Source organism: Solanum dulcamara, chromosome 6 (genome assembly GCF_947179165.1).
Source record: "Solanum dulcamara chromosome 6, daSolDulc1.2, whole genome shotgun sequence".
Lineage (NCBI taxonomy): Eukaryota > Viridiplantae > Streptophyta > Magnoliopsida > Solanales > Solanaceae > Solanum > Solanum dulcamara.
In genome coordinates, this window is record NC_077242.1 from 34,094,108 (window position 1) to 34,108,532 (window position 14,425).

The 14,425-nt window shown below is 35.8% G+C and overlaps 1 protein-coding gene across 4 annotated transcripts; it reads right to left on the reverse strand.

Annotated features, from left to right (window-relative positions):
- Nucleotides 1-2,999: 2,999 nt before the first annotated feature.
- Nucleotides 3,000-12,144, reverse strand: LOC129893447 (uncharacterized). 4 transcript variants are annotated; one of them, XR_008767448.1, is made up of 5 exons: nucleotides 11,969-12,144; nucleotides 5,782-5,887; nucleotides 5,513-5,543; nucleotides 4,867-4,929; nucleotides 3,000-3,191 (listed from the first exon to the last, which is right to left on the reverse strand). XR_008767448.1 is itself a non-coding variant. In XM_055968982.1 (4 exons), the coding sequence occupies exons 1-3, from the start codon at nucleotides 12,079-12,081 to the stop codon at nucleotides 5,529-5,531; spliced, it is 234 nt and encodes a 77-aa protein (XP_055824957.1). In that variant the 5' UTR covers nucleotides 12,082-12,144; the 3' UTR covers nucleotides 3,000-3,191; nucleotides 5,513-5,528. The 4 variants fall into 4 exon arrangements, 2 of the variants coding, with proteins under 2 accessions (XP_055824957.1, XP_055824956.1); XR_008767447.1 differs by having other exon boundaries at nucleotides 4,867-5,000; nucleotides 5,493-5,543; nucleotides 11,969-12,143; XM_055968982.1 differs by lacking the exon at nucleotides 4,867-4,929.
- Between the last annotated feature and the right edge of the window lie 2,281 nt (nucleotides 12,145-14,425).

Sequence of the window (14,425 nt, forward strand, 5' to 3'; positions counted from 1 at the left end):
TTTTTAAAAAAAAAGAAATTATTTATAAAAAAAATAAAATTTAAAATAATTTTCTTACGCATTCCACCACCTCCTCCCCACTCAATCCTCATCATTTTATTTTTCAAATTTTTTAAATTTGTTTTATAAATATTTTTAAAAAAATTCATACGTGACTACCTCCCCCACTCCTTCCTAAAAAATATTTTTATTTTTATTTTAAAAAATAAATTATACCCACCACTTCTAACCCTCCTCTCTTAATTTATATATTTTTATATATATTTTTTTCTCGTTTTGTATTAGATAGGTACATATATTTTTAGAGAAATATTTTTTCCTACTTGCGTATCGAATATAACATAAATAAAAAATTTATTTTAAGAAAAGTCATACGGCAACTAAAATTTCTTTCCTAAAATCATTATATTTTAAAACAAAACGAGAAAAAATTTTGAAAGCGGAGGATTAGGTGAGGCGGGGTAGAATTTTTTGAAAAAAATAAATTAAAATATCTAAAATATTATTTGAAGGTGAGGGGGGAGGGGGGTATGACGTAAGAATTTTTAAAAAAAAATTATAAAAGAAATTAATAAATAAAAATAAAACTAAAAAATTGGGGTGGGGGGGTTGAGAGAAAGTGATGGAGTGAGGTACGAAAATTATCTTTTATTTTATAATTTATATAAGTTTTGTTAAGGTGAAATGTTTTGTTCATGTGGAGTGTGATGTAACAAATATTTTTAAATGAAAAAGGGTGTGTAGTACACACACCATGAGAAAAGTGGAATAAAAGAAAGAGATGTGTTTCTCAAATTAATAAGTAATAGTTTAGGTATGAAACTCACTCTCAATAGTTTAGGTATGAAACTCAAAAAAAATGATAGTTCAAATGTGTTTTTGACACTTATCTCTTAATTAAAACACTTTTTTCTCAAATCATATTTTGGTTATATTCCCAAAAATATTTATGAAAAAACTTGACAGATATTGTTGGCAAACAATCCAAAATTCTCAAATACTAGAAAAAAAATTATATTTGGGCCAAATTTTATAATATGAAAACTTTTAAAAACACCCCCAAACTTTGAAATTTAGTCCTAGTTCATTATACGAAATTTATACAATTAAATACATATTTTATACCATTCTTATCTGAGTTTACTCTCTGAAATCACTTCCAATTACAAGTAGTAATAGTAGTTTTTCATAAACAAATCAATGGTATTTTTCTTTTGATTTCTTCCTCTCTCTTTTTCAGATGCATATTAATTGCGTTTGCTATCATGACTTTTCACGAAGCATGTTCATTATCAAATGATAATATAAACTTAGAGATCTTTTAAATAATTTTTTGAATTTATGAATATAAATCATATTTCTTTAAAAAGTCAAATATTTCTCCTAAAATCCATGGACAAATCCATAGTGAAAATTCACTCAACTTCACCCAAAAATAATTTATCAAAAATATTTGTAAAACTATGGTCAAACACTATCTTACAGTCCAAATCAAAGATTCAAAAGTAGAGCCTAAAATAATCTCACCTTCACCGAAAAATCAAATCCCAATACCTTACTTTCCTCTGTAAATTGTATATCGATCTCACCAATAACCTATCTTGTCGAAAAGCCCTTTGAATTACAGACAGAGAGCGTCTGTGTTGTAAATATGATAACTAATATGTTGGTTCCTCTACTAGAATAGGTCCCGAACGCCTCACTTCTCTTACTTTCGGTGCTTATCTTCAATTAGAAGATGGTCATCCACCCTAAGTAAGATCGGTTCAGCAGGCGCCAAACTGGATAAAGCTATTATTCCAATCTAGACTCTAAAAGAATATGTATGTTGATTCATATCAATTAATTCAAAATTAATTCTAGGGAAGAGAGACCCATACAAATTAATCATGTGCCAGGAATCGAGATCCTAATCTCAAAACAAAAAGAAAGGGGGATATGGCGAAATTGGTAGACGCTACGGACTTAATTGAATTTTAGTAAAATTTAATTCTCTCAATTACCGGGCAATTGCACCAAAAATTCGAGTTCCTATATACCGATTCGATCCGAGCTCTTGGAATTGGAATAAATTCAGCAGCGGATCGCGAAATCTTGGTGATCTTCTCTATCTAATGAATGGGGAGTCCTCTTTAAAATATAGAGTGATAGCAAAAAAATTACGATGATATTAAAGAGTAAGGGGAAAAAGATCTAAAAAAACGATCTTTTTCCTAAAATATGGGAAAGAGAAGAAAGAAGGAAAAACTTTCAAAAGTGATTTTAAAAAGCATAAAAAAAATAGTGTAATACGTGTTGGAAACGTGTATAACATTCTTGAATATTAACTGGAATTGTTTCGGAAAGGAAGCATCAATTTCACTCTAAACTAGAATAGGGGGTACATAAACATCTGTAAAGTTTAAAATGCTATACTAAGTTAAGTGGACAAGTTTGAAAGGGTTTTATGTATTTTCTCACAAGTCAACTACGAATATGTTATTATCTAGTACTAATATACCCAATCTTGAACTATTTTGAACCAAGCCGACTCAGTAAGGGCTTATGGGCTAACAATGATGAATGAGATTGATTTAGTTATAACTATTAGACCGAGTAAAATATTAGTGATCTAGGCGCAATTACTATTTGTTAAAAAGGACTAAGAGTTAGAAGAGCAGTTATGCAAATTACTACGTCAAAGCTTTGGTTTTCTGATCTCATCTCCCTTCTATGGTCTTGTATCTCATCTCCTTCTGGTTACTTCTTTCCCGTTAATCTCTCCTTAGTGTTATTATTTTGTTGTGCGTATTCTACGTTGTAACTTGTATTCAGTGATTATAATATATATATATGTGTGTGTGCGCGCGCGCATGAGTTGGAAATCGGGTTTATTTCAGGAACATTTTGTAACCATAGAAAGATAAAGCAAACATAACCTATTGTTGAACAAGAATCACAGGTTTAGGTAAAGGTATGTTTCAACCACTTTGCTGTACACAAACAAGAGATCATGCAAGAATGGAGACAGGAAGAGTAAATTGACTGGTCGAAGATTGGAAATACAAATTGTCAGATTTATTCTCATTTCAGTTTACAGATAGATTGGAGAAAACACTAAATTAAATAAGAGCAACATATTTACAACTGCTCACCTCACCACAAACAGATTGTTGGATATCAAACTTCAGCTCAAAGGAGAACTTCAGCACCTGAAGAAGAAAAGAAAAAGAAAATGAAAACTAAGACTAGGAAAAAATTAAAGCTTCAACACGAATCACAAAATGCTCGCTTCCTCTACTTGTTTCCACAAATGGAATTTGTTATGACCCCGTATCATCATGCCACCTAAGCACCATTTGGCACATATGTTGTCAGGCATGAGGTTCACACATACATATGATGGAGAGTAGCTCTTGGTGGAATATTCTAGAGTTTCCTTAGGATTGCTCTAGATATTTATGGATTTGGTAGGAAGAATATCTTGGAAGATTCAAGACAAGTAAAAAATTCTAGAGAGGTGACTTACTTGTAAATCTTGAAGGACTTGTATAACAATTAATATTTACATATTAGCCCCTAGGTGGCCATTATTTGTAAATTATCAATCAAGGAATCATCCAAGTCTCATGTAAAATAAAAGCTTCCTTGTGACAAATCTCTCGCCTTTATTTAGTAGTATTATTCCCTTAGCGATGTTGAGTGTAGTAAAGTTGACTTGGCATCGTGAGGGAGTTTTCATGTGCAGCACAATGTGCTTATTCAAAGTCCAAGGCCGTGACACATTATTTCCTAAAATTCGTTGTATTTCTACCCTAGGAGAGTTCAGATCAGAAAAACCTCAGTCATCAGCCAATATGATCCAGTTTGCTGAGGAGCAGTCAAGCATGTTTTTGGGTTTGAATCCTATTTATTCCCAAAAGGAAATTTCTGCTCGGCCATCAATGGATTGACAAAGAAACCAACTTAGCATATGCTACCAACAGAAAATGCAAGATCAATCTTGCCCCTACCACCAACCAAACTACTACGTTACTAATCTGTGTGCAAGAATTCAAAATACAAAATGCATTGAAGTTGAGTTTAATAATGGGCAGAAAGCATCTAGGTTGCTTGGAATTGGTTATGGGTGTCCGATACGGGTGCAGATCTAGAGGTCGGATCCTTCATGATCTAAATATTAAGATTCAGGAATATAGATTCAAGTATGAATACAGGTACAAAGATTTGGCTAAAAATTCAAATATCTAAAAATAGTCATGAAACCAAAATTATGAGTATTAGGTGGAAAACTTGAGGAAAACATATTGAAGGACATAAAAGAAAAAGGAGTGACATAGAAATTCCATTTTCTTATATTTCACCTTAGCTTTTGTTTCGATTACAGAACTCATTGAATCTGTCCGAAATTTCTCCATCGATTTTGGCCAAAGTACTCAAAATTAGTTGATCAGATCAGTTACAGATCCCACACCCATGGTGTGTCAACACGGGTGAAGCACCAAAAGTGAAGAATTCAAGATTTCAGTTCTTTCTCATATGGAAACTTAAGCTGATTTGAAAAGTTTATGAATTGAAGTACCATTTATAAAGAGATAACTTATCTATAGGCAGTAATAAAAGCAGTCCCAGAATGCACTGCAGCATTCCAAATACTCTAATGACAACAGACCCTTGCCCCATGGAAAAGATCATTTTTGTTCAAATGTGGGAATGTAACAAACGTAAATGTTCAGTAAAGTTAAACAAGTCTTGATGTCTCCTGTATTTCAGTCACAGAGTCTTACTTTGAATTGCATTAAAAGAAGATACAGTGAAGGCACTGTAGTTTTCATACAAAGCCGAACACTTCATGTCATCTGTTGTGGAAAAGACAGGAAGAGATACCTAAGATGTCTTCGCCAAAACTTGGACACAGGAACACTTCCATTGGAAGAAAAGGTTGGGGGGCTGTGATTGGTTTGATTTAAAGATAGACAATGGTGAGGAATCTGAAGGATGACCACAAAATAACAAAAGACCTGCAGCAACAGGAGACAGGCCAGAATATGCTTAATTGTATTTCCACTTGAGATGTTACTTACTCTCAAGATGAAGACTTTTTAAAAGTTAAATAATGTACATGTACCACGATATAATGATTCATTATGTGACATAACAAAATTCCTTTAGTTCACACATGCAAAAGTATGCTTCAATCTTCAAATGCACAAGACTACATATAAACACCAATCAGTTCTATTTTATGTGTCTGTATTACTGCGCACAAAGTTTAAAAAAGAAATGAAGACTTTTGGAAGTTGTGACCTTAAACATGCTATAAACTTCTCTATGGCTATAAAAGTTTGTCATTGAGAGTAAGATGAAGTTTAAAGTTAAATTGTTTCCAAATATAGAAAGTTGTCATTCTTTTAGGAACAAATTAAAAAGGAATGAGTGCCACATAAAAAGGAACAGAAGGAGTAAGAACTAAGAGAAAAAATATTAGAAATTTGGTTAGTCATGATACTTACAATGAACGGAAGAAGCTAACCTAAGAGAGCTAATGCTCATCCCATCTGCCACTGCATCCAGATAATTGTAACCGGATCAACCTCAAAGTATTATTTTCAGATATCTTTGAGTATTTAAACTTGACATGTAAAGCATCAATCTCAAAAGAAAGGATACTGGGCCAATGATAGAGGAATCTAAAACTTTGAGTACTGTTTTTAACTAATACAAGAAGTAGATACAATTAAAAATAGTAAGTATATAGTAGAGAAAACGGCAACCATCAGTAATTAGTAAGAAGGAAAGTACCTTAAGAACTGGTTCTCCTTGGTTTGCATTCGTTGCTTGCTTGGCAGCAGCTGCCATTTGTGCACGTGCTGCTCTTCCTGCAGCAGATTTTTCATATTGTTCTTGCCTGTTACAACAATAGATAATTCAGGCCAAGAGAACATTTTATTTTGAAGATCTGGTATAGCAGCACCAGTAAACTGATAATGTGAGAGGAAGCTGCATAATATGAATGTAATATTATGAATTCACCAACTTAAGAAGTTCAAATACCAAGTGTGAGATATTCTATGCTTGTACTTAGGATGAGAACAGGCATCCTTTGTCACATTTATGTATCTTTCCTGGGAGGTACATCTCATGCCTTCCGTGCTTCGTTATAACGAAATTAATGTTATATGCATGACCCAGTACATGTTTTGATGAAGCGCTTGAGCTCCGATTTTTGAGATTATGGTTATACAGATATCAATCTCTATAAACTCCACATGGTTAGTAATAATCAGATAGAATGTACAAACTAAAATATTGCCTATACAGATTTAGCAGTTAATTGTATTATATGCCTAAGGGAGCTCTATGTATAACTAAAGGGCTCAACTTTTCTTCCTCTCACCCCTTATTGGTACATTTTTGGAAACAGACTCTCTACCTCGGAGAGGCAGTGGTAAGGTCTGCATAAACTCTACCCTCCCCAGACCCCACTTTGTAGGATTGCACTGGGTTTGTTATTGTAGCCCTTATTGGTACTGTGTTTGGGAACATGAGAAAGGAGGAAGAAGTGGATCATCATCTATTATGCTTTTAAAACTATATATATATATATACACACACACACACACACTCTCATCAGTCCTCTCGGGCACAGAAGTACCTATAAAATTTACAAGGACTAAACAGTAGGTATTAAGAAAGTAACGAAGATGCATGAAAATCTATCAAGCAATATAAGCCAATGAGGATTTTCATGCATTGTATACATGTCCTTTATGAATGTAACTGAATCCTTTTTTTGTCATTTCGAAAGGAATTATCTGCTATGGATTTGATGCAGGGAAAGTTTTACTCTGTCCGCTTGTTCTTAAATATTCCATGAGATTTCAGTGGCTATAAAAGTGTGTCATTAAGGGTAAAATGGGAAGATTATAGTTTGAAACTGTAACAAATCAGCAAGACACGTCAAAGGCCCTTAGACGTGGCAAAAAGGATAAACAATTGCCAAAGTATTCGAACCAATATGTGGTCACAAATCCCAAAAGAATATTTCCTCTACCAAGCCATTAGAGAATGGGACAAATTCAGAGTTACACAGAAAACCTGCTCCGATTGATTCGCCAAAGTGTGACAATACCACTGCCGAGAGTTGGATATTCCAAGCCCAACAGTATTTCGAAGCCTATGTTGTTTCCAATGAACATCGTATTAATATCTGCTCTTTCTTCCTTGAAGGTTATTCTAGAGATTGGCTCTAACGGATGTACCAGAATCACCAATTATGTGGTTGGGATCACTTTATGAAAGCTTTTGTGACTCGTTTTGGGAAGAAATCACTTGAGTTACCGGAGAGTTTTGCTTGCTAAATTACAAATGACTTCATCTGTTCATGACTATCTCTCTCAATTTAAGACACTTGCAAATAGGACGACTGAAATGTCCCCGCCGATGCTAAAGCATTGTTTCACATCTGGGCTTCATCCAGATATTAAATGGTATGTTCTATCCTTCAAGGCTGCTGACCTTCATGAAGCCATTGGGGTGGCATTCTTACAAGAACAAAAACACTTGGCCCAACCCAAATTTTTTTTACCCAGCCCACATCTTTTTCTAAATCGCCTACTGCCTATTCTTCACAGCCACTCCCATTGAGTCCTAAATCCAACCCACCTCTTTAGCAATCTTTACACTCTCCGGCAGCATCTCTCCCTGGAGTTGGCTGTGTTCCTTTTTAAAAACTCTCACAAGTTGAGATTCAACACAAGCGTGAACTAGGTCTTTGTTTTAATATGTGATGCGAAATAACACAGAGGTCATCGTTGCTCGAGGCCACCTCATCTTTTCCTTTTTATTCCCGATGAGGAACCCAGTGATGAATCATCACCAGAGTTATCTCCACCGCCTTCTGAAGCCCTTTCCTCAGAGGTGTCACCAGAAACACCCTCTTTGCTTACCATCAGTCTTCATGCCTTTTTCGGCGGACTACACTAAGTACTCTTCGTTTTACAGGTTACATTAAGGGGTTACTAGCACAAATTCTCATTGATGGTGGTAGGACACATAACTTTATCAATCCACGAGTTGCGAGGAAGCTCCGACATCCAATTCAGCGTTCTTTGGATTTTTCTGTTGTGGTTGGTAATGGGCAAACACTAGTCTGCCTTGGGATCATTCATGACACTTCTATCACTATTCAGGGTTATTCATTCACCACCACTTTCTTTATCATTGATTTCTATGGCTCTGATTTAGTTTTGGGTGTTGCTTGGCTAGCAACTTTGGGACCGAGTGTCATAGACTATGTGAAGCGCTTATTCTCATTTACTATCGCTGGGCAGTGCATTATTTGGATTGGTGACCCGGTTTCTTCTCCAGCTCAAATTAATGTTTCCACCCTTCGCAGCTTTCTCGGACTAATTCCATTGCTTATATCTTCCTTCTCAATCTAAACACTTCCAGTTCCACCACCATCACAGACCATCCTCCAGCCCTTTTTTCACTCCTCAATTGCTACACTGATATTTTTCAGCCACCAACAACCCTGCCACCTACCCGACCTCAGAATCATCGTATTCCACTTTTACCTGGTGTTTCCCCATCAATGTTAACCCATATCACTATCCCCATTTTCAAAAGGCTGAAATAAAACAGCAGGTTTCAAAAATGCTTAAAACAGGCATCATTCGCCCCAGTCGTAGTCCATATTCATCTCCTGTTCTTTTGGTTTGGAAGAAGGATGGAACATGGTGTTTCTGTGTCGATTATCGTGCCCTAAATTTCATCACCGCCAAAGATAGATTTCTTATACCAACAGTTGATGATTATTCGACAAATTACCCAATGCCTGTTTTTTCTCTAAACTGGACCTTTTGGTTGGTTATCACCAAATTCACCTTTACCCACCGGACATCGAGAAAACTATTTTTCGCACCCATGAAGGCCATTATGAATTCAGTGTCTTGCCATTTGGCCTGTCAAATGCTCCCTCCACTTTCCAATCCACCATGAATTCTATTTTTAAACGATTCCTTCATCAATTTATGTTGTTTTTTTTACGACATTCTTGTGTATAGCCAATCTTGGCAGGACCATTTGGCTCACTTGCAATCTGTATTTGACACTCTCAGGCATAATTCTTTGGTGGTTAAGCGTTCCAATGTCATTTTGGTTAGTCCTTCTATTGCTTATTTGGGGCACATTCTCTCATATAAAGGCCTTCATGTAGATCCTAAGAAGATCACAGCCATACTTTCTTGGCCTTTGCCTACCTCACTCAAGGAGGTTCAAGTTTTTTCTACGCTTGACGGGCTACTACCGTCATTTTGTCAAAGGTGCACAGTTAGCTTCTCCTCTTACAGACCTGTTGAAGAAAGACACTTTTATTTGGACTGATTTGACATCAGCTGCATTCTTCAACTTAAATAGGCTTTGAGTTCAGTCCCTATCCTTTCTTTACCAGATATTTCCAAAGTATTTGCTATGGAAACTGATGTGTCTAGCACAATGATAGGAGCAGTTCTATCCCAAGAGGGTCATTCTATTGCATTTTTCAGTCAAAAGCTTTCCACTAGGATGCAAGTTTCTTCTATCTACAATAGGGAAATGTTTGCCATCACTCAAGTCGTTCAAAAATGGCGACAATAATTGTTGGATCGTCGTTTTCTAATCATCACTGACCAACAACCCTTAAAGTCCCTCACCAGCCAAGTAATACACTCTGGAGCAGCATTGTCGGCTAAGTAAACTTACTGGCTATGATTTTGAGATTTGCTATCGGTCAGGAAAACTTAACTCAGCTGCAGATGCCTTGTCATGAGTTCTTGTTCTTCAAGCTTTGACTTTATCGTCACTGAATTGGCCTTGCTAGACCAATAACGTGCTTGAACAAAACTGATGAAGGCTTAATCACATTACGACAACAATTGAATACACATACCACTTCTCTACCACATTTTTCTTTTCAAGAAGGACTACTTCTGTTTCGAAATCGATTGGTTATTACTCAAGATGCTAACCTTCAATCCTTGTTGCTTGTTGAGTTCCACTCTTCCAAAGTTGGGGTCATGCTGGTGTCTCGTGCATATTACATCGTCTTTCTTCCAATTTCCATTGGACGGGAATGTGCGCCGATGTACAGAAGTTTGTCTTGGAGTGTCAAACTTGTCAACAAATGAAAGACTCGACCGTGAAGCCTGCTGGTTTGTTATCCCCATTGCCCAATTCAAATGTTTATTTTTGAAGATATTTCAATGGATTTCATAATTGGACTTCCTCCATCGCAAGGTCGTGCTGTTATATTGGTGATTATATATGGTCTCTCCAAATATGGCCACTTCATTGCGCTGCCGACCAATTTTACTAGCCAAAAGTTGTTCTAGTGTTTGTTTTGTTCGTTTAAATGGATCCCCTATTTCTCTCTGAGTTTTGGAAAGAACTGCACAGAATCCAAGGGACTCAGCTTGCTATGAGTTCAGCGTTTCAACCCCAGTCAGATGGCCAAACCGAGGCTCGTAATAAGTGCTTAGAGATGTATCTTCGGTGCATTGCTTATGATACTCCATCCACTTGGTTTTCCCTGTTACCTTGGGCAGAATTTTGGTATAATACATAATACCAACACAGCTCTAAGTTAACTCCATTTGAAGTAGTTTATGGTCATGCCCCTCCAATTGTTTCCAGATTTATCAGGAATAGTTTGACTAATACTGTTGTGTCTGCCTCTTTTCTCCAGCGAGATGGAAGTCTTAGCTGTTTTGAAGGCCAATGTGCTGCAGGCCTTGGAGCGTATGAAGATTAACGCAGACAAACATCGCAGGGATGTGGTTTTCAATGTTGGTGATTGGGTCTATGTCTATGTTCATCCTTATCGTCAACTCTCTTTACACTTGCAGCGCCATACTAAATTGAGTAGATGCTTTTTTGGACCCTGCCAATTAATTCAAAGAATTGGCGAGGTTGCTTATAAGCTAGAACTTCCTCATTCTTCCAAGATTCATCATGTCTTTCATGTTTCTGTTCTAAGAAAGTGTCTGGGGAATCCATGTCATCAAGTTACTCCAATTGATCTTTTGGATCAGTCATCATCCATAGTCCTTACTCCTGAAGATATCTTGCAGACACGCACAATCTCAAGGGGTGGCGATAAGATACATCAATGCCTTGTTAAATGGTTAGGCCTTCCCACTTCTGATACTATGTGGGAGGACACTACTACATTGCAGCATATGTTTCTAGATGAGAACCTTGGGGACAAGGTTCAACTCCACGGGGGCGACATTGTAACAAATCAGCAGGACACATCAGAGTCCCTTTGACATAGCAAAAGGGATAAACAATTGCAGAAGTATTTGGACCACTATGAGGTCCCAAATCCCAAAAGAATATCTCCTCTGCCAAGACTTTAGAGAATGGGATAAGTTCAGCCTTATACAGAATAGCATAAATAGACTAAGGCATAATGAGAAGGATGTGAATGATGTTGCTTATTTTTTGTTGCTTAGAATGTTAGATCTGGAACCTCCCTCTTTCTAGTTGTTTTCTCTTTTTTCGCTCTGTTTTATTCCAAGAATTTGAGGAAAAGAACCCTCTGCCTCTTGTGGCCTGAAAGTCAGTTTATCAATCTACATCAGTTTTCATTGTTCCAGAAACTCTTGTGTCACTGAAAGGATGTATTCAGGAAATAGTGAAAATGAAATGAAGGGAGTTTCTTTATGAGGACGTTAACTTTTCAAGCCCCTGAACAAATTTCTAGTTCATTTATATATTGATTGTGGTCAAGCGAAAAATTCCCTCTTTTGGTAAATTTAAGGTGATTCTTAGCCCAAATCATATGTGCGTAGATAAGCATTAGGACATAGAATATTTGTTTATTCTGGGAAGGCCCCTGCTTGGTCTTTCCCAGCCTAACCATGGACCTTTCTCTATCTTTATTATAATTCAATACATCAATAACTATACATAAGAAGACACATTCGTAGGGCAAAGAAAGATTTGCCTTTTTTGGGCGGCCTCGGCAGCTCTCGCACGAGCTTCTTCGGAGGCTAATTGTTCTTCTTCTCTCCTATGCTCTCTTTTGCTGCCTCCATCGAAGCAATCGAAGCAACCCATCTTCTTGCTCTCCTCCAATTAGGCCTTTTTTCCTTTCTATTTTGACTTTATAATTTCGGAATCGGTCCAAAAGTATTAGTGGAAAATTGAATGAGAGTCATCTTTTTAAACTTATTTTTAATATTGGTGACTTTTTACTAAAGAAAGGGTCAAAGTCACTTAAAAACTTAATTAAGTTATTTTGGGATCAATTAATATTATCAAAATTTTGTAATCTTTTTAAAATACAAAGACACCTCATTTTTCAGTTATCAATTTAATAAGGTCAAAATCATTTTCTCCCTCGAAGTTTGGTTTAAAAATTAAACTTTCCTCAACTTTCAACAATAATCATTTTCCTTTTTTATCTCATGAAATATCTAAGACATGCCAAAAGTAAGAAGAGGTAGGCTTTACATACCTTTAGCGCCTATTCGCCATAATACATATACGTTGCACATAGTGCCTCAACCTATATTAAGAAGTTAAGCACTATGGTTAAACTATGAAAATGTATTAAACGTACTTTATCATTAGGTTATTTCTAGATAATTGGACAGCACCTCCCCTATATAGCTCACTTCTTTCAGATCCTAGTCAGCCATACAACCATCAAGTAACATCAACAATCACACGTTCAAATGCCATGTTACGGCTAGCCAAGATAAGATTCAAGGAGACTCTGAACAACCCACATAATATTTTAAATAGTCCCACATTCACAACATTCGATAACAATCCACATACGACTACCACATATTCAAGTTATTCTTAATGATCCATAGTCATAACATTTTCATCTAAACAACCCTATAACAACCCAACCAACATACAACACAACATATAGTCTTATCATTAATCTTCCAAGCTCAACAAGAATAACAACAACATATCAAAATAGCCCCTAACCACAACATAAAGAGATGCCCGGTAATCTTATGAACACCTATGAATACACCAAGAAAACCGTCTATGTTTCTCATATGTTATTCTATACAATATTTTCATCCAAATTTGTGATTTATACCAGCCCACACACAACCACAACATCATTCATTCATATGCAAGAAAACCATGTTAATATCACCACAAGTTCTGCAACAACCTACAAAACAAATTCAACCTCAACTTTAACCATTAAATTCCTTCACTCTCATCACATAATTCATGATAACAACAACCAAAATACTACTTAAAATTAATTCATCAATTCCAACTACAATAGCCCCCTTACATGGCTCAACAACACTTCAACATCAACATACATAATTCCATGTATTTAATTCATATCTACCAATTTATAACAAGTCTATTTAAAACGTGTAGAATATGATCAAATCTTACCTTAATAACTTGACTCTTTAATTTGCTGAATTTGGCAACTACAATTGATATGTTAAAAGATATATAGCCCTCATAACTGTAAGTTTAGGTGAGGCCCACATGATGGGATTTTTATAAAAAGGACATATGATAAGTTATATGGACCATATATGTGAAGTTAAACACAACTCTAGAAGAACCCTTGAGCCAAATTCAAGTGTAAGCCCTCCAAAAAGATGTTTTTAAGTTACATTTTCGGGTGATCTGACTTGGGGAGACTATAACCCCATAATTATTTGGAAATTTGGGAAAAATCCTAAACTGAAAGTTTTAGTTAATTGAATTATATTTCTAACCATAGTTCATGTGAATTTATTCTATATTGATATCAAGAGATATGACTATTTTACTGAACAAAGATGTTGGCCGCAAGTAGAGAGTCTGACAAGTGATGGACACGTGGCAGGACCACTCCACCACCCTTTGTCACAACAGGTCATAACAACATGATAATATTCAGCAAGCTTATGGAAGGTTAGAAAGAGAAAGAGGAGAGGTTAGAGAGAGAAAGCGGGAGTTTGATCAAGTTCGAGGCGCCAAATCTCGAAGCCCGTGAAGAGTGAAGTGAAGAACAAGTTATTATCATCGTTTTGAATCAAAAATTAGCTTTGGATGGTGTTGATTTCGTGGTTATGGACTACATAAGGTATGTTTAAGTTGTCCGTGATGTCATTTACATGTTTATTGATAGATTTGGCGATTAGAATATTGGAAATATTGATGTAATTGTCGTATATTTTGTATTAAGTAGTTGGGGATTTGATGTTGATTTGGATGGAGTACTTGGTGGATTTAGTTAGATTATTGCGAATAAATGTTGGGTATTTTGTTAATGTTGATATTAATGATTTGTTAGCTGAATTGAGGTATTGGGATTGTTCAGAATAGAAAGGAAATGTTGTCAAAATTCCGTTAGAAATAAAAGTTTAAGGGATTGATTTTAAGGATATATATTGGATGGATTATTGTAGTAAATTAAGTA

What these genes read in the sequence shown, in the direction of transcription:
- LOC129893447 (XM_055968982.1), bottom strand. Translation starts at nt 12,081, where the DNA reads ATGGGTTGCTTCGATTGCTTCGATGGAGGCAGCAAAAGAGAGCATAGG. An exon ending in GCCGAGGCCGCCCAAAAAAG is followed by an intron (nt 5,888 to 11,968) that starts GCAAATCTTTCT and finishes TTGTTGTAACAG; the next exon opens with GCAAGAACAATATGAAAAAT.